The sequence below is a fragment of the Marmota monax genome, unplaced genomic scaffold, assembly GCF_021218885.2.
Source record: "Marmota monax isolate L192 unplaced genomic scaffold, Marmota_monax_Labrador192_F-V1.1 WCK01_AAM20220418_F8-fsc00003, whole genome shotgun sequence".
In the NCBI taxonomy this organism is placed as follows: domain Eukaryota; kingdom Metazoa; phylum Chordata; class Mammalia; order Rodentia; family Sciuridae; genus Marmota; species Marmota monax.
Window position 1 is genome coordinate 12,152,990 of NW_026694084.1, and position 26,921 is coordinate 12,179,910.

Below are 26,921 nucleotides of genomic sequence, written 5' to 3' on the forward strand. Positions count from 1 at the left end.
TGCATTTTAATAATTTTTGTAATTATTTACATTATAGTAATGAAGTAATAGAAACTATGTGATAAAGTTTCAGTCTTAAAAGTTTAATCAAAATGAGATGGCTGCTTTGTCAACTTGGTTTGCTTAATTAAGAACCTATCTTATCTAACATGTTGTTATTATAGTGTGTAACATTTTTGTATGATCTCTGCACAAACATTGAATTTTTTTCTGGACAGTAATAATGAAATATGAATTTGTTAAAATATATATGCACGGACAGTTCTCCTAAAAAGATAAAATATTAAATATCTGACTGAAAAAATTGGCCTGATTTTAAAAAATTCCTTGGCCTTTTTAGCAAATCTATGTTCAGTTTTCAAAGAAAGAGAGAAATTATGAAGAAGCGAGAACTCAGAAGAACTGAGTTCAGAGAAGAATACTAGAAGGGGCTTGTTTGTGAGGAAACTTAACCATTTCCGAATTAAAACCCTCCATAAATTTGCCAATATACTTTTTAAAAATCCCCTTTTAACAATGCCTGAAATTTCACCAACTGGTGAAGAATATTGTTTGAAAATAAAAATAATTCTCAAAGACAAATTCATTCCAACAATATATTTTAATGCTAGAACCAGCCAGAGAAGCCATATTGCAGGATAAAAGTCTTAATTGGGCAGGAAGAATATGAAACTGCGATTTGGGAATTTCTGAAGGCATCAAAGTCTTGGTGAGGTGCCAAAGTGAGAAACTGAGTCAGAATGCACAGAGATGCAGGGAGAAAAGAAAAGCAAGGCAAAAAGTTTGTTAGATATGTGAAAAGTGTGCCTTTTCTTCATTTTGAAGTGTTTTTAGAATTTGTCTAATAGGAAAGAAAACCTTCTTTTTTCTTGTTTCTTTTCCCTTTTTCTATCCTCCTACTCTATAAAATTCCCAGTTTCTAGACTCAGAGTACAAGCTGATACCATATGAAATAGAATTTAATTACTTTTTGGATTGAATGTTTGCCAGACATAGCCTAGGAAATGAATCACATTTTGATTTGCTTGATTTTTCAAAAGCATTTTGTGAACTGTGAGCATAAAAGAACTTTCACTATAAAAATTAATTTTCATAATAAAAATCTTTTTTTTTGGTGGTGGTGGTACTGGGGATTGAATCCAGGCCCTCATGCCTCATGCTTACAAGACAGGTTCTTTCCCCCACTGAGCTGTATTTCCAGCCCCCCCACAATAAAAATCTTTTTAATGTGTGTGTGTGTATGTGTGTGCGTACACACACACATGCACACGTGTGCATATGTGCATGCCTATTTCCCTGTCTGCCACAGTTTGGGTTGTGAGATCCTAGAGGTCAAGAGCCAACTATACCAGTGTTCATCAGTTTATATTCATTCCTAGGTCTCCCTGTATTAGAATTACTTGAGGTGATAGCTAAAAGTACAGATTTCTAGATACATAGATTAAATCTCCAGAGAAGTATCAACTCCCCAGGTGATTCTCAGATACTGTCATCACTGAGAACTGCTTATTTATATTGTGAAGCAGATAATAAAGACTCAGTAAGCTATCATAGCAGTATAAAATTTTAGGGTGTGTCAATTTAGTAGTTTCTGTAAAAGTGAAAGTTTATTTTATCAAAAAATCATGGAAGAGGGTTATTGAATTCTTTTCATTCTTATATTTGGAAATCATGTTAACATTTTGTATTGAAAGTTGAAAAGGAGTATTAGTTTTTGCCTAACCTGAATTTGACTTAATATAAGATCTACCTCAATGAACTTTAGAAACAAAACCTAAGACTATGACCAAGGTTTTGTGCAATAAAATTTGGCTACATTAGAGGGAAATAAATTCTTTGCCTTTCAAAAGATGTCTATCACAGGACTTGTGGTCTGGGTCAATTTGGGAAGAACAAACTATTAAATTATTCATTTGCAATAATATAAAAATCATGATGATGATAACCTTTACTGAATAATCACTATGTACTCTGTGTTGTGTCAAGAACTTCACACTCACTATTATATGAGATAATTCTCTCAACAACCTATATAGTGTTGTTGCTATTATTATCTCCCATTTACAAATAAAAAAAAAAACAACAGAGGTATAGTTTAAGAAACCGCCCAAATATTCTTTCTAGCTAGGAAGTTTAAGGACCAATTATCCAAACCTATCCGATGCCAGAGTTCACTCCATTAACTAATATTCCATACTGTCTCTTAAGTAAGGGTAACTGCATATCTGAGCAAGCTGTTCAGAAGATGGCCCAGAGAGTAAGGAACCCTAGCTTCCAAACAGTTTCATGTACTCCTGCCCTTTACAAGGAGGGATGGAAACTGGGACTGTCTTGGTACTCTATGGAAGAAAGAAGAAAGTTGAAAACCACAAACTATTAAAACTGGAAAGGCATTTAGTGACCATCCATGTGGACAGAATAGAGAAGTTATCCATTCTCATTTTAGAAAAGAACCTGAGAAACAGAGAGATTAAATGATTTGCCTAAGACTGCCTTGTCTCTTGAAAAGATGTCTAGTTAATGATAGGCTAGGTAGGTAAAAAATAGACTTTAGCCAAAAAGTAGTGATGGAAACCTGTGGTGCTAATAGTTTGAAGAGAAATTTGAGGTGGACCTACCTGACCATTTCTTCTAGGCCCAGCCCATCTTTCTTTATGGTAACCAAAGTCTTTAGCCAGCTATAGAGCTAATAAACAGGGACTACCAGATTTTATTAGAGAGGACATGATAGGTGAAATTAAAATTAAATTTAAAAACTTTAAATCTGTCTAATACATTTCTGATGGCCATGCAGATTACCTTGTCATGGTCCTGAGGTTCTAAGCCCACCCTTAATTCCTTTCTTCCCAGGAAATATGATATATTCTCATCAGTCATGGTGGCTCATCTTACTTTATAAATGAGTCACAGGTTCTTCAAAACTTACTTTGAAGCTGACTTCCAAAAAGTGATTGTTGTATTGGATAATCATTGAATTATGGTGCTGTAATTAAGTATTTCTGGCTAGAGCTAGAGTACATTTCATGAAACCTTGGAAAATATTGTGGTAGGAATTGTCTGACATGTTCATTATTCTTTAAACTGAAATGTGAGAAGTAAAATAAAAAGGTCTATTTAAAATTGAAGGATAATTTCTGTGAAGGTTATCCATGTGACATAAGAAAATCCCGATGAACAAAGGTGTTCAAGGATTTCTTGGAGTACCTAACTGAAACTAGATACCATAGGGAAGTCCTGTGGTATAATAAACAAGGAAAACCTGAAATTTGAACACGAAGATCATAAAATATCAGCAGATTTTTAGTTTGGGTATACTTTACCCAAATATACTAAATATATTTGGAGGGATTAAATTTGGGAATGAAATATTAGAAAATAGTATATCTTCTTCAATATAAACAAATTTCATAGAAAAGGAAAAAGGAAGTAGAGAATCCATTTGATACAGTAACTTTTAATTGGACCTGAAATTCCATGAACTTGACAAAGGAAATCAAGTACAGAGCATTTAAATGGATCTGGAAAGAAAAATAAAAGTACGTCATTTTCAGATTTAATACCATAGAGAAGATGAGATGCTTTCTTTAAAACAGGATGAAAAACTATTACAAAAGCAAAACAGAGTCATTAGAAAGCTTTAAATATCTGAACATTTGTAAAAGTATTTTTTGAGAATAATTGGTGCAACTACCCTTGACTCATTTTAACAACAAAGAACTGATGGAGAAGGGAAATACTGCATTTGAAGTCTCAGGAGACCATATTATCTTAGAGTTCAAAAACAATGAAAATATCTTAAAGTTCAAAAACAATTCCAGTGGAATTGGCTACTTCCAATTCTGCAATTTGTATTCTCACTTGGATTATAACACTTAACATACAGGAATGCCTGTTTCATGGTTCTGCGCCTACTAGGTGTGAGCTTAATAACAGAAATAGACTTTCTCATGGATCTTTGAGTCTTTGGGACCTGTTATAATGCCTCACACATTGTAAGTGCTAAATAAATCTGTAGGAAGCAGATGGTAATAAATGAAGGGTAGGCTGTAGGCTCAGAGGGACAAGAGAACTTTCTTCAAGACTTTGTTCAAATATCACCTTCTTGCTGAGACCACCCTGACTCTCACCTCCCACCACTTCCTTACTGTGCTGTACTTACTCTTTTTGATAACATTCACTGTCAACTCACTGTACTATTTTCTGATTTATTAAATTTGCTATTTCCTGTGTTCCCCAGCTAGAATATGAGCTTTGAGGGGACAAAGATTTGGTTTTGTATACAGTATATCTGAGGCACTTAAGTAGATACCTAAACATTTTATTATGTAAATGAAATTTATTAAAATTCTTGCATGTGTATCTGAAAGGCACAAACTGGAAATTATTGAAATTATAATTTTTATTGACTTTGTCAACAGACTTAAGAAGAGTAGAAGAGTTTTCAAAAATACAACTCTCACATAATAAAAATATAATTGATGCTAACCTTTAAAAAGTGGGGGAAAGAATATATAAGAAAACCTTTTAGGCTGAGCAGGGAGTTTCTATTTGCTATGCATGAATGAAGGAGAAATAGAGGTGCTTACAATTAGAAATGTAGGCAAATTATGAAGGGCGGGCATATAGTAAATATAGCACCAAAAGACTAAAATTCAAATGACCTGCAGCTTTTTAGTACAGGTAAAGTCACCAAAATTGAATGAATGAATGAATGAATAAGCTGCTCTATTTCCTAATACTTTAAGTATGGAAACTAGAAGTTTTCCTTACTAAAGGAAAGTAGTAGGTTTATTTTAAGTATTTGTAGGCTTCCCTATGGAAAAGTACTTTTGTGTAATCATAGATGGTACAACCAGAACCAAATTTTGGAATTGATAGTGAAGATGTTTTGTACATCATACAAAGATTAGTTGTTCCTTGCATTGAATGTTAAGTTTTATCTGTCACCTCTTCTGTATCTTGAAATTTCACTTGGTCCTATAGTTCTCAAGGAAAATTAAAAGGAATTCTTTTCAACTAAAAAATATATTTATACAAAGAATTTATTCCTTCCCAATTCCTTTCCCCCACATATTCATATCTCTTTTTTTTGGCCTTTATACAATTAGAATTCTTTGGGGAATGTGATAATATTTTGTAAAATTCAGAGTGTCTATGTTTGCCCATAGGCCTTTGGGTTGCTGTGTAGAAATTGCAGCATCACGGGGTCTTTCCACCTGACCCTTGCACGATGCCAGATGGCGCATTTCTTTTTCTAATCTAAGCTCTATTTCTTTCACTGAAGTTGACCATTCAAGGACAATATCATATGGTATGACCTGAAGCAGTATTTCTTAATATTTTAAATAACTCATAAGGAGCATCATTCAATTATGTAGGGAGAAAATGCAGCTCTGACATAGAAATTCTTTGGACTAGAAGTAATTACATAGATCTGCTGAAGTAAAACTTCCATCATAGGCTTAAGAACTCCCTCCTCTGGATGTTTGATATTATGCTACTTAAAATGAGGAAATGGATTTTAAGATAGTTCAAAACTAGAAACATACCACATAGTTCTATTTTGTTTTATTCCATTACCTCAACAAGATTACATAATCTCCTATGTATTGGGCACTGGATAGGAGAAATAGTGAGTAAATCAGTGACAGCTGATTGTTCTAATAGTGATTACATTCAAGTAGGGATGGTGCCGCAGTCCGGCTGGCTGCAGCAAAATAACGGGGGGGGAGGGGGGGGGTGACGAATAACTTGTGTATGTTGATACAGCAGGAGTAGGAGCCTTTTATTGCAGGACAGGAGCGGTATTTATACATTCCACACAGCTTATCTAATTAGCATAAACTAGATACATCAGTCAACCAATAAGAAATCTCCACACATAATGGCTCGCTGGGGTTACTTCACAAACCACTCCCTCTGGCATTTTGCCAGGCGCCATCCTGACTTGTTTACAGACTCTAACAGGATGGGAAGAAAATAAAATATAAACAAATACATTTATACATACACCTTTGAAATAATACTATGAAGCAAAAGAGTAGGATACCACTTGGGAACAAAAATGACCTCCTACTTTAAATAGGATTGCGAAGAAAAGCTTTTTAGGCTAAGTGCCAAGGAATGAGAAATCAGCCAATAAGAAAAGATTATGAAGCCAACAGGAATTTTTCCTGTTTAAGGAACGAATCAGTGTGGTTTCATTCTGGTGATCAATAGGAAATATGACCTGTGATAAGTTTGGAGAGAAATGCAGGCCCTCTAAGTTCATGCCATATGTTTGTATTTTGTTGTAGTTGCAGAGAGAAGATATGGCAGAGTTTTAGGAGGTTAGTGACATGACCAAATATAGATTTTTAAAAGATATTCCCGGCTGCTCTGTGAGGAAACTCTTGGAGGCAAGAGTGAAAGTGTTTTAGAATAGGATTAAGAGAAGTGAATAGTCATAAGATCTATTTTAGAAGTAGAATCAACAAAATTTGATGATGATTGGCTGAAGCAGGCAGACAGTAAGAGAATGTGAAAAATAAAAGGGGATGTCCAGATTCTTGGTTTAAGTAACTACTTGGCTTTGGTTGTCATTTATTAAGAGAGAGAAGATAAGAAAAAAGGCAGATTTCTGTGGGAAAGAAATCAAGAGAGTTGATTGAGAGGTCTGTGAAATGTCTGTGAAATGTTCTACCAATAATGTCAAGCAGACAGTAAATGTCTCTGAAACTCAGATGAAAGGTTCAGGTACTAAATCCATTGGCATGAAGATATTTGGTTTTTAAAACTGGAAATAAAATGAGATCATCTTGCAAAGGCTTAGGATTGACCCCCCTAGAATGTATTACAGACATTAAAGCTGTAAATTCCATAGAAGAGATGAAATCACCCAGAGAGGTTTTGAGAAGATTCCAGAAAGATAGGAAGAGACCTAGAAGACCTTATGGAAGTTGAGACAAGATAATGCTTTTGGATTAGTGATCAACTCTGTGGACTAATATTCAGAGAGCCAGTAAGATGATAACCTGAAAGTATCTTTGGACGTAACAAGGTGGTTGTTTTTGATTGTCTATAAAGCAGCTTTATTTTTAGTTTATTATATTTTTGTTGTTTTTTTCTTTTCTGAACCACTTTATGCCTTTACAATTTATGATTTTTGAGGGAGGACCAAAGTAATTTACTACCAGATGTCCTTTTAGTTCCCTTTCCACTTGAATACTGTGTTTTTCCAAAATTATGTGTTAGAATGTTATAATCCTACAATTTCTAAAATTAATGTCTCATGATCTTAAAAGTGGCATTATTATACTCAAAACAGGAGTACTTAAGCTATCTTGGTCTTGCATTGGTGCTAGTGTCTTACATGCTTTTGAGCTGCATATATGTTCAAATACATGCTGGTCTATCATTATCTCTTTATTTTAATTACATATGATTAGTTGGTCTGTTTTCTTAACTTTTCTATACTGATCTCTCAAATAATTATGATTGAAAGTAATAGATTTACCCAGTTAATAGATCATTAGTAAAGAATTTGATAAATGTTTAGTATTGTTTAATAATAAATGATTGGTCAATAAATTCTACTTAGTTAGCAATCATCTTTATTAAACATTTTCCATAAAAATTTCCACCTTTTGATGGAAATATATTTATTGGCACTTCACATTTATTTTGTAAAAATTTATTCAGCATGCAGAAATGTAAGAAATTATTAAACTTACAATTTAACTATCTTGGCTTCACCTAGATCTCATCTAATGAACATGTAGCCTTTTATGTTCTTTATACTTGAACACATATGAAACAGGGAGTAGTATTGATCAGTTTAATAGATATATTTTAGAGATGAATATATAGTTTTTTTTATACTAGGGATTGAACCCAAGGATGTTGAACCAAGAACCATATTTACAGATCCTTTAGTTTTTATTTTGAGACTAAGTTACTTAGGGCCTCATTAAGTTGCTGAGGCTGGCTTTGATCTTGGGATCCTCCTGACTCAGCCTCCCTGGCTGCTGGGAAGTAGGTGTGTGCCACCATGCCCAGCTGAATATATAGTTTTTTTAAAAAAATACTTCAGAGAAGTCACTGTATAAAACAATTTTTTTATGAATTGGACTAACACAATATCTAAAATATTTAAACTTATGGAAAATGCCTAGTGTAGGAATCAAAAATTTTTATAAGTATTCTTATATTAAACACTATGGTTGAAGTGATTGTCAAGAGTTGTTTCATTGATATAGTTTTCACAGTTTTGTGTGTGTATATACTCATCCCTCAGTGTTCATAAGGGACTGGTTTCAGGACATTCCTACCCCAATAATGCAATCTGCAGATGCTCAAGTCCTTCATATTAAATGGCATAGCATTTGCATATAACCCATGCACATCCTCCAGTATACTTTAAATCATCTCTAGAATACTTATTGCTTTACATCTTTTAATGAACTCCAGAATGGGAAATAATTTCTAATACTATGGAAGTGCTATGTAAATAGTTGTTTAGGGAATAATGACAAAGAAAAAAAATATGTCCATGTTCAGAACAGATGAAATTTTTTCCTAATTACTTTCAATTCATGGTTGGTTGAATCCACAGATGTGGAATCCATGGGTACAGAGGACCAACTGTATGTTTATGTATAGATGAGTAGACAATTTGTTATATTTTAGATATGAGGTGTCCTTCAAAGCTCATGTGTAAGACAATGCAAGAAAGTTTAGAGGTGAAATGATTGTGTTATAAAAGATTTAACTGAGTGAGTGTAGGCAGGTAGGGGAAGGATGGAAGAGATAGGTCCCTTGGGTCATACCTTTGGGTTATGTATTTTATCCCTGGTGAGTGAAGTCTCTCTCAGCTTCCTGGCTGATGTTTCCAGTTGCTTTCCTCTGTCACATCCTTCCACCATGATGTTCTGCCTCATCTCAGGCCCAGAGGAATAGATACAGCTATCTATTGACTGGGACCCTGAAACTCTGAGCTCCCAAATAAACTTTTCCTCCTCTTATTGTTCTTGTTAGGTCTTTTGGTCACAGTGATGAAAAAACTGACTAAATCACCATTATAGAAACCATATATAACTGGGAGAACTTTTAAGTTTTTATTGAAATCATTATAAAAATAAATACATGTTGACAATAGATCCTCATAGGGTATTTTATTTTATTTTTTGGTACCAGAGATTGAATCCAAGGGTGCTTAACCACTGAGCAACATCCCCACCACTCTTAAAAAATATTTTATTTAGAGACAGGGTCTTGTTAAGTTGCTTAGCGCCTCACTAAGTTGCTGAAGCTGGCTTTGAACTTGCAATCCTCCTGCCTCAGCCTCCCAAGCTCCTAGGATTACAGGCATGTGCCACCACACCCGGCTTCATAGGGTTATTTAGATTCTAGTATTGCTTTACATATTTTAATGGACTCCAGAATGGGGAAAAATTATCTTTTTCTTTTACAAAAAAAATTATATTTAAATGAATGAGGTAATATATGGAGATAAAAAGGAACTTAAGTTATAGGATGACATCTCTCTTTCATCATTCATGATAAAAGTTCAATGTCAAAGAGATCTATTGAAAGAAATGTGATGAATACTAGATAATGTATTGCAGGATCAGAGTAATTACCAAAGTGATATTGAGAGTAAGGTTGGGATCAAACTATGGATGGGGCGGTAGAAGTCAATCTAAGAACAAGGAGATGAATTGAACTCCAGCTCTTTAAGGAACTAGGGCAGACTGTCTTTAAAGGGTGACAAGGGACTATTCACCTCATGCTATAATGATTTTATCTTCCTAGGAATGCTCAGATCTATAACAAGCATCTTCTAAGTGGCTATAAAAGGCAGAAATTAATACTTTACATTAATTTTATAATCTGAAGTTGAGAATAAAAATGAAAATTTTTAATAAATGAACATAAAAGTAATATAAGAAATCCTTTATATACTATTTTGAAAATATATGAGGACGGGGAGTGTAGCTTAATGGTAGGGAATTTGCGTAGCATGTGTTAGGCCCCAGGTCGCAGGTTCGATCCCCAATACCACCATCACCACCACCCTCCAAAAAAAACAAGATTTAGGGAGATACAAATACATTTGTTCACCTTACCCAGAGAACCTTTAAAATACTACCCTTATATGTTAAATACAGTGCTATATGAAATGAAATTAATATAACAGTGAATCACATCACAAAGCACGATTTTTTCCAGATGTTGAATAAATCCCAGATATCATTTTTTAAAAAACATACATATCACAAAATAAAGGAACTCAGAAATTCTACACCACAGGTTTTCTGTTCAAATTTTGATAAACGTTGGCTAAAGAATAAATAAACATTTTTTTAAAGGCTTTGTTTTTAAGAGAGAGAGAGAGAGAGAATTTTTTTAACATTTATTTTTCAGTTTTCGGTGGACACAACATCTTTATTTTATTTTTATGTGGTGCTAAGGATCGAGCCCAGTGCCCCGCGCATGCCAGGTGACCGCATTACGGCTTGAGCCACATCCCCAGCCCATAAATAAATATTTTTGAAGAAAAGTTCTTTGAATGACGTTGCCAAAATTTATATATGAATGAATATATGAAATTTTTGCACATTACATATGCAATCTGATTTAGAACACCACACTTCAATTTACTCTTGTAATGACTGAATGTCATGCCTGGCACAGGGATGCACGCCTGCAATCCCAGCAGCTCAGGAGGCTGAAGCAGGATGATTGCAAGTTCAAAGCCAGCATCAGCAAAAGCAATGCGCTAAGCAAGTCAGTGAGACCCTGTCTCTAAGTAAAATACAAAATAGGGCTGAGGATGTGGCTCAGTAATCAAGTGCCCCTGATTTTAATTCCTGGTACCCCCACCCAGAAAAAAAAAAAACCTGAATGTCATGATATACTTGTTGTAGAACCCATTCCCAGTTGTTCATTACTTTACTCTCAAGCTTAAGAAAGTACCTAAGAAATAGTACATATGGATAGAAGGAACAGGGATGGATGGATGGATGGATGATGAGACTCTTATGTGAATGACTTGCAGCAAGGGTAATGGGTTTGCTAATTTGATTACTTTTCACATTATAAATCATGGAGCAAGACTTATAGCTCATCCACAAATGTCTTTTCACAATTTATTGAGAAATATGGGAAAGGAGGCTGGGGTTTGAAACACTGCTCCAGAAGGTTCAGTTACAGAAGTAGCTGGCAAGCAGAGGAATCCAAGTTAAAAAGCAGTGGTCAAGGAGAGGACTTCAGCACAACCCTTTCATTAGAACACATATGGACTTGCCTCTCTGTAATTGTATTTATTAGAGTTTCTGTATTACACCATGAATTTACCTCTTATTGTGACTATTTCCCCTGGGTCCTCAGTCTTGTTAGATCTGAGATACCCATCTTATTGTGAAAGTATAAATGAAACAGATATATGGGACCATATTGACTTGAATTTGGGGAAGGAAACATGTTTAATCTGTATTGTTCCTTTTTATTATGAAATTTCATATCAACAAGACATAAATTGTTCTTGAAAGACATCTTTAACACACTGGGGAGTCAGCTGATGATGAGTTGCTTGGTTTGGTCCCTAAATTGGCCACTCTGCGCACAATTTTAACTAGTTACCAAATGTACTGAGCTACTAATAAAATTATCTTCAGGCAGCAATTCACTTATACCCAATCTAGGTGACGTTTGACCTGGATCTGTATAACATGACTACTTTCCATGGACTCTTTCCAATATGCTATTTAAAATACTGAAATTTTTGGTGCTTTGGCAGAACCCTCATCTTCTCTACTTGTTAAAGGCCTTTGACTTTTAACAACTTTAGATGACTATGTTACAAATCTTCTCTCTTTATACATGATGAAAAATAATCAAGGTGTCTGCAAATTAAGTGAAAAACGTGAAAAGTATTAAATTTTCTTTTTCTGTCAGCATGGTATTCAGCAACATGAATAACATATAATCATTATGTTCTACCAATACATGACTTAATTGAACAGAATCGTACAAGTCTTCACTGCCATGTAAGTTGAAATGAATACATGAAGCTTAGCCATCATAGTAAAAGAAGGAACATGTTGGAACTAGACTTATGTGTTATTAAGGTAATCCTACTTTCCCTAACATTCTAGTCACATAGTGGTGTAATGAGTAAGTAAAATTCTAGACACATTGTGATGCAAGGAGTAAGTGAATAGTAAATCAATAATGAATGAACAAGACAAAGTTTAAATGCATACACTTTTTATAGATGTTGCATAATGTTATGATGACATTCGTACCTGAAACTTGAATAAAATGTTCAGATCTTGCTGAATATTTGTACAGAAGGGTAACACCCGCAAAATAAGAAAGTGCTGCTGATCTCATAGATATGAGAGGTTGTAGGTGATATTCATCTAGAATTCCCAAAGAGTTATAATATCAAAGTAAATATTTATTCTTTTCTCTGAAATGGCTGAGGATATTCTTCTAATTCTGGTATGGATACCTTATATACAGGTCATGGAAACTCTAATTTTCACTTGCCTTGTAGTTAACCATAAGGAAATTTTCTGACTTGTCTGAATAGTAGGTGATAAGACCCCTATTTCAAAAGGAATCCTGACCCATACCATTAGGAAGGATACCAAATCTGAGCAGGCAGGCCCTGTTGCATTTCCCTACCAGTCTATTAGCATTAGATCATACCCTTTAGTTTCATTACATTTTGATGTGGTTTTCCATGTTTGTGTCCTTCCTATGCAATGAAGTCTCCATGAAAACCCAAAGAACCTAGTTCAGGTTGCTTCTGGATAGCTGAACATATGAAGCTTCTTAGAGATGGTGGGCCAGGAAAGAACATGGAGCTCTGAGCCCCTTCCTCTATAACTTGTCTCAAGAATCTCTTTATCCTTTGTAATAAGCCAGTAAATGTGTTTCCCTGAGTTCTGTGAGCTGCTCAAGCAAATTAGCTGGACTGAGGAAGAGGTTGTGGGAACCCCAGTTTGTACCCACTAGGCCAGAAGCAAGGTAAAATATTCAGGGGCTTGTGATTTGCATCTGAAGGTGGGAGTAAGTCTTGGGGACTGAGTCCTCAACTTGTGGGATCCAACACTATCTCCAGATAATGTCAGAAATTAATCAAATTAGGGGACACCCAGCTGGTGTCTACTGCTACAGAATTTATTGTTGGCTTTCTGGTGAGGAGAAATTCCTACATGTTTTGGGATCACAAAGTGATTTGTTTTGTGAGTGTATAGTAAGAGAAACAGTTTGGATTTGAGTTGGTGTTTTCTTCTTCGGCTGTTTTTAATTTTTATTTTGAGACAGAGTCATGCTAAGTTGCCTACGCTGGCCTCAAACTTGTGATCCTTGTCTTAGATTTCTGAATATCTGGGATTATAGGCATGCACTACTACACACAACTAAACAGATTTCTTTAAATTTCACTGTATTAAGTGAATTTGTAGTTCTTTAACTTATCATTGAATCATAGTTAATGTTATCAGTAAAATAAAGTGCTTCCTTTTTATATGAATCTTTTTCTTTTGAAATTTTATTTCATGTGACTATTTAAGAACTTATATAGATAATATTTAGAAGGTCTGAACATTCTTTTTCTAATTTTGCAATTTATCAAAGTGTTTGGTTTATGATTGACTGTATTTCATCTTTGGAAATATCCACTCAACGGTGACTAAACACCAGTTAATTGTAAATATCATTAATATTTACTTCTTATTGTCTCTGGAGGCTGAGTGGTTTATGTGATTTTTTGGAGGGGTAGGATGCTGAACTCATATCTATACATGGACTCCTAAAATTTCTTGAGGAAATTTAGTAAGTTTTAGATTCCTGATGATAGCTAAATAAAGATTTACATAAATATGCCTTTTAACAAATCAGAACTACCATGCTAAAAGTTTTTTGTTATAATTGGAAAAACAGTTCCTACTGCCAGTCCCATTGCCTGATTGTTGATCTCAGTGTATTCTTTTAGACTGTGTCACTTAGCAGTTAAAAGTATGGATTATAGAATTAGAACACCTATATTCAGGTTCTAGGTTTGCTATTTATGACACTGGAAAAATTGCTTTTTAATACTTTGCATCTCACCTTATGGGCTCTTCTTGGTTTCATTTCTAATAAATTGTTTAACCTTGGGCAAGAGTATCTTCAGTGTGCCTTAGTTTCATTTTTTTTATAAGTATATTCATAATACTATGTCCCCCATGGGGTTATGTGTTTATTAAATGAATATATGTACTAGTTTGTAAAGTTGTTTAGAGAAAGGCCTGGTGTATTGTAAGTGGGGTATAATTGTCAGCCATTATTCCACTAGAATGTGAGCTCCTTGAGAGTGGGGGTTTCTGTACATTCTTGTTCTCTAATATGTCCTCAGTGACTAGAATAGTGCCTGATGTGTGGTAAGCACTAAACAAATATTTATTGAATGAATATGTATCAATTTTCTCATCTATTAAGATGGGATAATAAGGGTCACTTCCCTGTAGAATGTTTCTATTTAAGGAAGTCGTGTATATGAAGAATATAAATTTTAGGTATTATCATAATTATTATTATACATAAAGGGCTATAATTAAAATTATTGAATCCAAGTACTTATTCTTCCTCTATATTGCCTAACTAGTTTGCTTTTATGACTTATGACTTTAAAGTTTTATTCCCTTTTCATTTTTCAGTCAAATCTTATCAGTTTCTAGCCTAATCAAAAAATATATTTGCTTACTTCCATGGACATGCTCTGTTAAGAGATAAAGGCAAATATTTCCATAAATATTATTACAGAAATAATGAAAATACTGATCATTTGATCCTCCTTTTTTGTCTTTTCATACTTTAAATATCTTTGACCTCTTAACTTTTGTGAAAGTTTTGAATTGACCAATCACTGACGTGTAACATCTACTTTTCACTTTCAAATATGATGAGTAAAAACTCAAAATATTTGAAAATGGAAATCACAAAAGTTCACAATTTATTTGTGCCATACTGGCATAAGACTAGGAATAGAAGAAATGATTTTATATTTTGGATTTAATATTCAGGTAATGTGAATATGCAATATTGATGTATTTTTAAAAGGGAGGCAAATATAGATTTAACATTAGTACATAGTTAGAATAGGCTTTGTGATTTAAAAACTGTATTGTTAATATTTATTTCAGACCAAGAAATTTACTGCATAGTTAAAATCATATCTATCATCGTGTTTTATATAAGTGTATGAACATCTGTGATAGGGTATATAGAACACAACCTGAAAGCAGACCATGTGAGTTTGAGTTCTGCTCTACAACTTTCTCATTAAGCAGTCATTCAATATCATTTTTTCAACTCATTTATAAAGAGATAATGATGAAATTCTTTCACAATTAATGTAGGAATTAAGTAGCAAAATGAGTATGTTTTATAAACTGAGGTAGATCTATAAAATATTCTATTACATATTCATCAAATACAATACTGTGACAGTATATGCAAGTTATATCTGTTTATCTTTGAAAAATAAATTTTCATATTTTCTGGCAGAATCTTTTCAAGATCATGTTTTGTTTTTAGAGGCAGTTTATTATGTATATTTGTGTATATTTGGAATAGTAGATTATAATGATTCTGGAACTACACTTTGTTTATATAATGAAATATAGTAGCCTCTCATATAATAAAAGTCAGTGCCTCATCATTTGAAAAGTATTTCCAAATTTACACATACTACACTTATGCTACATGTATTGCATGTATTATCCTGATATGGAGGGACATCATTTACAATCTCTTGTTTGTTTGTTTATTTGTTTGTTTGTTTTGCAGTGCTAGCATTGAACCCACTGCCTCATGTGTGGTAGACAGACCCTCCCTCACTAAGCTACATTCCCAGCCCTATGGTTTATTGTTTTATGGATTTTTAAATTTCTCAGGGAGGGGTACACTTGTATCAGAATGGAACAAGGGATTAAAATCAACTTAATAAAACATATATAAACAAGAAATATTATTTAGATAATAGTTATTATACCTAGGGAAATAATTGCACATAGAATAAAAATATTCTAAATTTCCTCAAAAAGTTCAGAATATTCCACAAGTTATCATTCAAAACTAATAGTCTCTGACCTTTGCTGCAGTCTGTAGCTGACCTATGTGCCAACACTTGCTCTTTAAAGTTTTCTTCCCCAGAATGAAGGGGGCTTTTCTCCTTCTTCCTCTTTAGTTCTCTCTAGTCCTCCTTATGCCATTCTTCTATCACTCATGTATATCATTTAAGATTCTATGAAAAAAATGCCAAAAAGCTTCCCAGAACAACCTTGTTCTGAAACTGCAAGAGAGAAGTAATCCTTATATAGGAATAAGTATATCTGGATTCTTTTAGACTAATCTCTTCTGGTGCACAAAGTGAAATATTAACACAGAGAAAGCAAGGTTATTTATCCAAGCAACTCAACACAACTACTTGATTCAGTTCTCAGACTATTCAGTCCTTCCTATTCAATCTCTAATAGAAACCCAAGATGTCCCTTCCCAAAGTGACTTTCAGTGGTAATTATGATGTTGCTGGATGCCCAAATAAAAGGTTTTCATCCAATCATAAATGGATTTCTCTAGAAGTTCTCTTTTTCCTGATATTTTCTTCATCGTTTTTCCTGATATTTTCGTGCAGACAGGAAGTTAGGAATGTCCCGTCAAATTTTCTCAAAATCTAATCAGGTAACTTTTGCATTAGAAGAGTCTGATTGATAAATGTGCCATCTTCTTCCAATATAATCGAATTCATAGGGCAACTCCTGTTTCCTTTTATCATTCTTTGCCTCATTCTGGCAAATATCATGATTAAAACAATAAGATAAACATAATGAATGCTTTTAAGCTACTAATTGCATTCCTTCCAAGCAAGCAAAAATAACAGATATTCTTGGAAAAATAAAATGTTTTGCTCTTTAATCTTAATTTCTTCCTTTATAAAATAAGTATTTTATTGTATCACTATTATATTACATTCATTTTCTAACATTTTTAAAAATGGTAAATACACTTTATATCATAACCCAACTTATATAGATGTGAGCACACACATGCACACATATTTATGAAACAATACTGCAGCTGATACACTAACTGCAAGGGCTGGACTCTAGATTATTTCATTTTATTCTTAAAAATGCCAATCAAAACCTAATAAATTATTTTATAACTCACTAAAAATTTATGATCCACAGTTCAAAAAATATTAGATGACTTTCAATAATGTCCATTCAGTTTCCAAAGTTCTGTGATTCTCTTTTATTCTTATGGTGAAAATCTCATTTAATAAAAAGTTCCTATTCTCTGAATAAAAGTGATAAGGTATGAAAAAGCATTCATAGAGTTCTCTGTTTTTTATCAATGTTCTTTTGAAATGCTGATATTAGGAAGGTGAATAATGAAAAGGAAATTGGACTAAGAGTTATAGGAATATCAATAAGAAAGGATAAAAGTTTATCAGAGAAGCAGAAGCAAGAAAGCTAGGTGATCCTAGGTCTAAACAACTAAAGTTTATTACTTTTTTCCCCTGGTATTGTTGTTTGTGCTCAAGGGATTTCTTTAATTTTTAGAAAGATTTGAAAGGATTATTATTTGAATGCATTTTTAATCATGCCTTTTAAATTAAAATGTCCATTGGCCAAAGTCCTTAATATACCTAGAAAGCCCTGTGTGATCTGTCCCATTCTCACTTGCTTTACTCCAGCCACCCCCAAAACACTACCACATCACATTTCAGGTGTTTGCTGTATGCATTCTCTCTACTCCATCTTCTTCAAATCCCTCTTCAAGAGTCATGTCACCAGTGAAACCCACACTCACAACCCTTTTTAAGTTACAGTATACCCCATACTCCTTAACTTTTTTTTATTTGCATTCATCCCTCTCTTAATGCTATGTCATATATTGATTTATTATGCCTCTCTCCCCTCCACGAAAGTAAATTCCATGAGAGCAGGGATTTTTAGCTGCTTTGATACCGTTGTATCCACAGAAGTAGCTGGCGTATACTAGCGGCTCAATCAATATTAACTGAATGATATTTGTATCAGTAAATCAAGTAAAGTACTTTTGTGTATATACTACTTAGGACATATTTATTGGATGAAGGAACTGATTTAGATTGTGTGATTTACGTTTTACAAAGCATTTTTGAAATTCTCTATTACCCATACCCAATGGATCAAGCTGTGACATAGGGCTGGAATTATTGTACTCCACCTTCCCACCTCCCTAGGTAGAGAAATGGAGAGTTGAATGTTTGTCCAAGGTTACAAAAAAGTGGGATGGTCTTTTGACTCCTAGTAAAATGGAATTAAAATTGCTTTATGTTCTGGGATGGAGGTTTTCAATTCAAAGAAGGAACCATGTTACTTTGCTTATAAACTGCTTTGTTTCTAGTGTGTATTGCTTTCAAATGTGTTAAAAGGATATTGCCTTTTATTTAGATGTTAATCTTTATGGAGTCTGTCATTCTTTATAACAATGGGTAGCAGATTATTTCCTTCAGAGAAAGAAGCATTGAAATTAAAGTTGATAGACATCATTGTGCTTTTTTCCCCCAGTATTGGTGCTTTTTTGGTTAATGATCAAAAAATCAACTCCTCTCAGTTGACTTTTTATATTGTTAAGAAAGAAAGAAAGAAAAAGAGCGTCCATTGTAGGTTTTCATGGAACCCGGTAAAAATTGGGGAGCCTTTGTGTTAAGCTTTTCTTTCTTGAGGTACGATAACAAATTAAGTGAACCTGAGGAAAGGGAAAGTGACTACCAGAAATTTCCTGACCTATTATCGATTTGAGATGCCTAACTCATTGCATCTAATTAGTCTAACTAGTCTCTGGCCTTCGCCTAGCGGCGGCGGGCGGGGTTTTGGAAAACAGCCCTAGCCACCCCGGGTCGGGGCCAGAACCTGAGGCGTGCGCCCAAGAGCTGCCAGCCCTGCCAAGGTGCTGCTGCAGCCGCCGCCGCCGCCTCCCCCTCCGCCTGCTGATTGGCGGGGACCGCAGCTTCGGAAGCATCGCCCAGCGAGGGAGGGCGCCGACACTCCAGCGCTCCAGCCTCGGGGATCCTCAACTCCCCTGGGCGAGACTTCCCCTGCGAGCAGCCTCTTCTCCGCCCGCCACCACCAGGACCCTCCTCCTGAGCAAATCAGAGGTCCGGGCCGCCGGGACAGCCACGTCTCCCTCTGGGCCTGGTCGGGGAGGCAGGGGCCAGAACCCTAGGGTCCCGCGGCAACAACCCTGCCCCCGACACTGGCTCCGGAACCACTGCGGTCGCCGCGTCCCAGCCGCCAAAACGCCTCGTATCTTGTACCGCGGGAAAAGCGGGTCCTCGTCCAAGATGGGCCGACAGGGTCTGGGGGGCGCTGGCGCGGCGGAGCGCTCTATGCAGCGCTCCCAAAGCCGGAGCAGCCTCTCCGCCTCCTTCGAGGCACTGGCCGGCTACTTTCCCTGCATGAACTCACTGGAAGAGGAAGAAGGAGGTGAGACAACCTTCCCTCCCCATAGTTGGTGTCTCTTATTTGTGTCATCTCTGCACAGTGTCTGGAGGGTTGGCAATGGGAGAGAGAACTCAAAGTGTCACAGCTCTCCAGGACTGTGCCGGGGGCCAGAGACCCTTAGAGCTGAGCAGAGGAGGACCTCTGTCTGTGGGTTATTTGAAGAGCTCCACAGGCGCGGACTTGAGAAAGGACTCTGGTGGAGTGCAGTTATCAAGTGCTTGGAAGTTGAATGCGGATGTAGACTAGTGGGAAGCAAGGCTGCGCTTCTTGGGTGCCCCCACTCAGTTGGCTCTTCTTTACGCCCTCAGTCTTTGTGTTAGCATTTGGCCCCAAGAACAAAAATGCTTAAAAACTACAGGGAAATGCAGCCACAAAACTTTGAAAACAGGAAATCAGCCTGTGAAAGGACAAGATCCAGATGAGGGAAGGGGTCCTAGCATGTACAGGGAGAGAGTAGGTAGAACTTAAGGTGAATTTCTGGTAGAGACACTTGGAACTTTGTCCACAAGGCACAATGCCATGAATCTGTCTGTTGGTGGTGTGTCTCTGATCTTCTAGTGATTAAGCTAATGGGGGGAAGGGGACTCACTGTGTTAAACTTTTCACCAAGTGGTTCCTAGTCCTTTATAAAGTTTTGAGTACTGAAACTTGTGGGTTTTCCTTATGAGGAGCTTACCTATAAGATTTAACAGCTAACACTGAAAATATAAATTATAAAGCAAAGAAAGAATTGACATAGATAATAGTGTTCCAACATTTGAAATACTGTTTGTTAATTTATTAATGTTAGTTGCAAACCGAGTTCATCTTTAGAAACAGTAGTATAGTTATGATTTAACTCATTGTATGGATTAGGACTTGATCTGCTTTTTTTTGACAATCAATGATCTCTTATTATGAAAGAGGTCTGACTGAAAAGAAATTAACTACTTGTTTTAAGAACAGGTTGAGGGGCTGCGGTTGTGGCTCGGTGGTAGAGAGCTTGCTTCACATGTGTGAGGCACTGGGTTCGATTCTCAGCACGACATATAAATAAATGAATAAAAGTCCAACAGCAACCAAAAATTTTTTAAAAAGAACAGGTAGAAATAAAACTTTTCCCTATTTTCTTAGGATATGAAAGGGAAGGGGAGAATAGAGGATTCATAGTTCATCTGAAAAGTGGTCTTCAAACCAGTCTGTTAGAACTAACCATGTTTCTTCTAGCTTATTGTCACAACAATAATTTAATATTAGTCAATATAGATATAACATTAGGGTACTTCCTGAGGTAAACATGACTTAATTTTCACACTAGTCCTTTTTTTCTAATTTGTACATTTACATTTTTTCTATAATTCAGTAGTTTAAATTCTAGGAAATGTATAAACAAATGAAAAAATTTAAAAATCAAGCTGGATATATGAATGATCATAATTGTAGCTAAAATTTTTAGCACTTATTATCCAGCACTGTACTGAGAACTTGACATGCATTTACGCTTTTAAGCTCATAACAGCCTTATGAGGTGGTACTGTTATCTACATTTCACAAATGAGGAAACTAAGGCAAAGAAAGCTTCAGAAACTTGCCCAGGTAGTGGGTAACAGAGATAGCACTTGAACCAGTGAGTCACCAGCTCACCCTATGCACTCAACTCCCAAGCTCTGCTAGGATTTTATTATTGAATCTACTTGGACTCCACTCCATCACTAAACCAAAATGTGATGGAGCTAGAACTCAAACTTAGGTGTGTCTGAAACTACAAGTATTTAAATAAAGCATGCATTATTATGAACTTATTTCTTTTAATTTTTACACTGTCTTCAGATTTGAATTTGCTTCATAGATTTATTATTATTCTTTTTAAGTTAAAACTAAGATTGTTGAATTCAGAAAATATCATGCTAAAAGGCTTTTTCAAGATAGCAAGGAAAACTTACATGAATGTGAAAATTTTTCAAAATTTAAATTATATTCACTTAGTCTTGGCTTATACAAATTAATCCCAAAGAAAATTTCTACATCTATGCATGGGAAATTGGAACAACATTTCTGTTCCATAATGTTGCTTCTTGAGTTGTGAAGACAAAATATTCCAGAAGGAAGGTAGTGGGCTGGGGATATGGCTCAGTGGTAGAGTGCTTGCTTAGCATGTACAAGGCCCTGGGTTCTGTCCTCAGTATCACATAAAGAGAGAGAGAATTAAAAAAAAAGGGAAAATAGCATTTTTAAAGTAATCCCTATAGTTATGTACTAGTAACAAGAGGGGATACACTTTCCACTGGTTTATGGTCATTTCACAATCACAAGAAGAAATCTTAACCTTTTTTCTTCATTTCACAACAGTCCTATCACCCTTGAAACTCCCCAGATTTTTTTAAAATATGTCAACATACTCTGAAGAGTTGTAAGAGAAGTCACTGGCTTCTCTATGGTGTTTTTGTCTGTGTAGACACCCACACAGGACACACGAAGGTCATGTGGATGACATACTCAAGAATGTTATTTTAGTGACACTTTAGTGATAAGCTCATTCTAACTTACAAAGAAAGTAAATCCATCTCACCATGTGATTTTCACACTGATTCAGAATAGTTTGCCTAAAGAAAATAGTGGTCTGATAATTAGTGTGATGACTGAGTTCACCAATCAATTCAGTAAGCCTGTCTGAGTTTTTGATGTTGTTGTTGTGGAGTCTTCTTGGAAATAGCACAATAGCTAAAGTATCTCAAATATGCCCTGTCTTCCAGTTCCATATCCTTATTTCATTCTTATTCACTGTCATCAGATATTTCCAGTCTATACAAAAAGTGCTAAGACGTCTACAAAAAGACCATGTGCTTCGAGTCCACTAATTAAAACATATTTTTTGAGGATATTTGGTGTCAGTAACTATGAGAGTCTTAAAATTAGGTAGATATATCCCTTTCCGTCTGAGAGCTTACAGTCTAATGGAAATGGACTATAACAGAAACAACTATGTAATTGTAACTGTGACAAGTATTTATCAGGTCAAGTACAGAGTGCCATGAGAAATTTTAAAGATGATTAACTTAGGAATTAATGAAGATGCCCTGAGAATGTGTTAAATCTTGATTCAGATGTCAGTAATATCAATTTGTCATGAGCTAACATCAATGGCCTACTGCATATCTTTAAGAACAATTTTCCCAGATTCCACAATTAATAAATGATGGAGGAGTTAGGATCTAAACTCATAATCTGGCTCTGGAGTTTATAATTCTAATTACAATGCTCTCTATATTTTTTCTTCATTATTTTACTGCATTTTTTTTTTGTAATATGCTATATTCTTAAACCAAGCACAGCTGCGGATGTAGCTCAGTGGTAGAGTACTTACCTAGAAAGCCCTGTGTAGATGATCTTTCCCCTTCTCACTTGCTCTACTGCAGCCACCCCCGACACTGTATCACATCACACTTCAGGTATTTGCTCTATGCATGCTCTCTATTCCATCTTTTTCAAATCTCTTCAAATCATGGAGCCCTGGGCTCTATCCCCAGCACACACTCAAAAAACTACAATAATAATAGTTACCATTTATTATGCATCTTCTATATGTCATATTCCTTTGATTTCATGGTTCTTCAGGGAAGTTATTTTCCTCACTTGACACTTATGAAAGTACTTAGAGAAGTTTAAACAACTTGCCCACAGATCATAAATCTAAATGGGGCTGATTTGAGTGGGGATGAAAGCAGCATTTATAAGCATACTAAGATTGTTGACTGGTCTTCGTGGCATCTTTTTTGTATGCTTGCTGTTCTTTTATTTTTTTCATCCTTGTATCTGGAATATATTCCAGAAAAGTGTTCTTTAAATCCCTGAAATTATTTTTTAACTAAAAGTAATAACAATAGTATTTTCTTGTTACAAATTGTGTGAATTTACTTTATTATTGAACCCTACAATAAAGCATTATTTTTACTCTAAAACTACTTGGCCCTAACATTGGGTTTCTCTCCCCTAATATAGAATATTAATGTATGTAGAATGTTTAAAAATCGCAGGCAGTTCTAAGAAAGAAAGAAATATTTCACAGAAATATTACCATTCTTAATAGTAGAAGGAAACCTACAACTTCCCAACCAAATTGCTGAGAACAAATGGTTCTGGCTGTGTAATATAGGAAAATGGCCCATTTCCTAGTACTTGAGGTTTCTGATTTCCCACAGGTGATCGTAATGTTACCTGTGGTCCTAAGCTAATGATTCTTGTTTAGTTATGTATTTTTGTGTATAGTTATGTATATGTGATAAATTTGGTCTGCCTGATTTTATGAAATGCCACCTGTGACAATCATACAGAGGAAATCCCATCAACTTAGCACTATTAACTAAATAAGCTAACTCTGGATTTTTTGCATATCACTAAAAATTAAACCACACAAAAATCATATAGAAAATAGGAATTATTTAAAAATCATTAGAGAACTGAGGAAAGAATCTTTGCATGTGATAAGAAAGCCTTAAGAAATTAATATAGGGCTGGGGATGTGGCTCAAGTGGTATCGCGCTCGCCTGTCATGCGTGCGGCCCGGGTTCGATCCTCAGCACCACATACAAACAAAGATGTTGTGTCTGCCAATAACTAACTAAATAAATAAATATTTAAAAAAAAAAATTAATATAAAAGTGAAATAAATAGACTGGAATAAAAAGACATATTCAACGCTCCCCAATTCTTTAATAGGATATTCATCCAGTAAGAATATAAAAAGACATTATCTTATTCTAATACTTGTGTATACTAATTCTTACACTTGATACTTAATAATAAATTTTATTTTATTAGAATAACTTAGAACTTTGCCCATGCTCCACTGAAATAAAAATTCTCTACACATTTAAAGGTAATCATCCTCAGTGCAGACATCATACCTCACACAGTAGGTATTCAGAAAGTGTCTATTAATAATGATGGTATATGGTTCTCTGTTCTTTTCAAGATGAGTATCCTTATAACTGCTACCCATTATGTTTATGCTGTTTTAAAAATATGCAATGGGGACTTTCTTATATGCACCAGTCATAGTATTTGCACATAAAGCCACACTTGGGGACAGGATAAATGGTTATAGGCTGTCCTAGCTTATGATCATGTCTAATAAATCACTCCATAAATGAGTCTACACCATAATCAAAAATAGCACAATATTTTTATATTAGATTTATATTTTAGGCAAATAAAGTGAAACAAAAGATTTGGAATTTATTAAATAAATTAAGGAATCGTTACATTCAGAGTGCTTATCAAATATTACCTTTTAAATCTAAGAATCAGAATCATTCACTTCTTTGTGTCTGAATAGAATCCTTAAAGTAATTTAAAACTTTCATATAAAAGTCAAATTAAACCCCAGTTTGCTTTAGTAGGTTCACTAAATTCAAAACCAGTAATGGGACGGAGTTTTCCTGTGGAGACATTTTGCATATAATGACTTACAAAAGAAATTCACTAGAAAGTTTTAACAGAAGCACCCCATTCCTACTGAGGATTATTTTAATGTAAATGTTCTCTGCTGTTATAAAGTAGGCCTTTATTATGGATCAGAAAAGATCCTTCTGTGTATTTGTTCTATTTCATGCTGTAGTGGGTTTTGACTGAGAAGAAGGGAGATTTATCTGCTATACATATGATATTATTAGAATAATTGAGGGAAATGCAAGCATAAAAATAATAGTGTCACTTCTAGGTTTGAAATGTCATTTTCTTTTATTTTCCTCTTGAAAATGAAATTGGGATTTATTTTCATGTAAATAATGTTTTATGCAAAGATACTTCACCAAAACCATGAGCAGAAATCCCACGAGGCTTCATGGGGCCTAAACTGGAAGTCAGAAGGCTGTTGAGAAGGCATGAGCACCCTTTTTTCCATATCTTGCCATTGCTTCTATCTCTGCATAACTGCTTTGTTCTTTGTCAGCAGCCAGCTCTCTCCCTGCTCTATTACTCATGTGTCTGGTGGAAAATGGTAGTCAGTGGACTACAAGTTTACCTGTCACTGTTCCATCCATACTGCAAACCATGTCTTTCCCAATCTCAATTCCAACTGTCCTGAGATGAGATTTTATTTACCCGGGTTGGTCCAGTTTAATACAGCAAGAGGGCAGGACCATGTGTATCAGTTTAGTTCCCAATAATATTCTACTTTTGTCTGGATCATCATTGCAAGGAACAAGTATCATTTCTTGAGATTTAGATTTTGTCTAACGATTCTAAAATTATTTTAGCTATTTAAAATAAAGAGATGAATTAGTGTTCAGTTTTTCCCTTGTTATTTCTGTAAATTGGGCCAGAAACGTAACCTACATCAGTAAAGCAGGACAGGTATAAGATAAAAAGGAAAGACCAGGGCTCTGTAAAGCTGGAGAAATCTTACCCATCCAGAGAGGAATGATGAATTCTCATTTCCAGCTAATTGATGCCAAGTTAACTATCAACTCAAGGTTGGAAAATTTACTCTCATTTTTCCCCCAAATAAAACCCTTGAAATTAAAATGTTGACACCTAAATAAAAATTCTCAAACATTTGAAATAAACAAAACATTTATTGGCCAAATGTGATCCAAAGACCACCAGTTTGCAACTTCTGCCAGTGAAATACTTCCTTCTCAACTTTTCTCAGTTTTCTTTCATCCTTCTCATTCCTCACTGACATCTTGATAATTCAGAACCACATTAACTCATCTTAGAAATCATCTGATAACCTCCCAACCTGCTCTCTCTACTTTCTGGATCTCTCCACTCCAATCCCATTTCAAAGCATCTGTATCAGTTGTCTTAAACATCATCTTAATCTTGCTGCGACTCTCCAAACATCAGTTGACTTCCAAATCCTAAGTAAAACCTGTATCTTGGCATTCCAAGTCTTTAAGAATCTATTATTTACATATAGTTAGCTTCCTCGACTTCCAAGACTAGTAATTCTATACAACTAAGCCTCTTTATTCTTTGCCTCCAAATTATACACTTATATATTCTCCCTCTATCCTACATGTACAGCCTAATTGCTCATCAGTGCTCAGCTTATATCCCATCTACCTATGAAGTCTTTAGAAGCTGTAAGAACATTTGTAGGCAGAGAAAAACCTACATGGACCTGGATTTGAAACATTTGTTTCCACCTATTTCTAGTTCTGTGAACTAAATGGGATATTTAATGTCTTTCAGCTTCAGTTTCCTCATTTTTTGTGTGTGAAATGTACATACATACTGATACATCTTTCTTGCAGGAATGTTGTGAACAAGTTTTATTATGTTTACTATTCCCTTATGGTCTCCTTTCAAAATAATTTTTGCCTTTTCTTGAACCTCTAGGCTCTATGTGGCTATTTAAATTTAAATAATTTAAATTAAAAATTTAGTTCCTCAGTCACACTAACTGCA

The 26,921-nt window shown here is 35.0% G+C and overlaps 1 protein-coding gene across 50 annotated transcripts in view; it reads left to right on the plus strand.

The window, feature by feature from the left end:
* Nucleotides 1-26,921, plus strand: part of Rims2 (regulating synaptic membrane exocytosis 2) — a 567,034-nt gene that overhangs the window by 519,937 nt on the left and 20,176 nt on the right. Inside the window, exon 1 of one of the 50 annotated variants that reach the window (XM_046464850.2) lies at nucleotides 18,363-19,511. The exons of the other annotated variants lie outside the window; for them this stretch is intronic. Coding sequence (XP_046320806.1) covers nucleotides 19,370-19,511 — 142 coding nt within the window. The 5' untranslated portion in view covers nucleotides 18,363-19,369. Of the gene's footprint in view, nucleotides 1-18,362; nucleotides 19,512-26,921 lie in introns of those variants that run through there. 50 annotated transcript variants of the gene reach the window in all.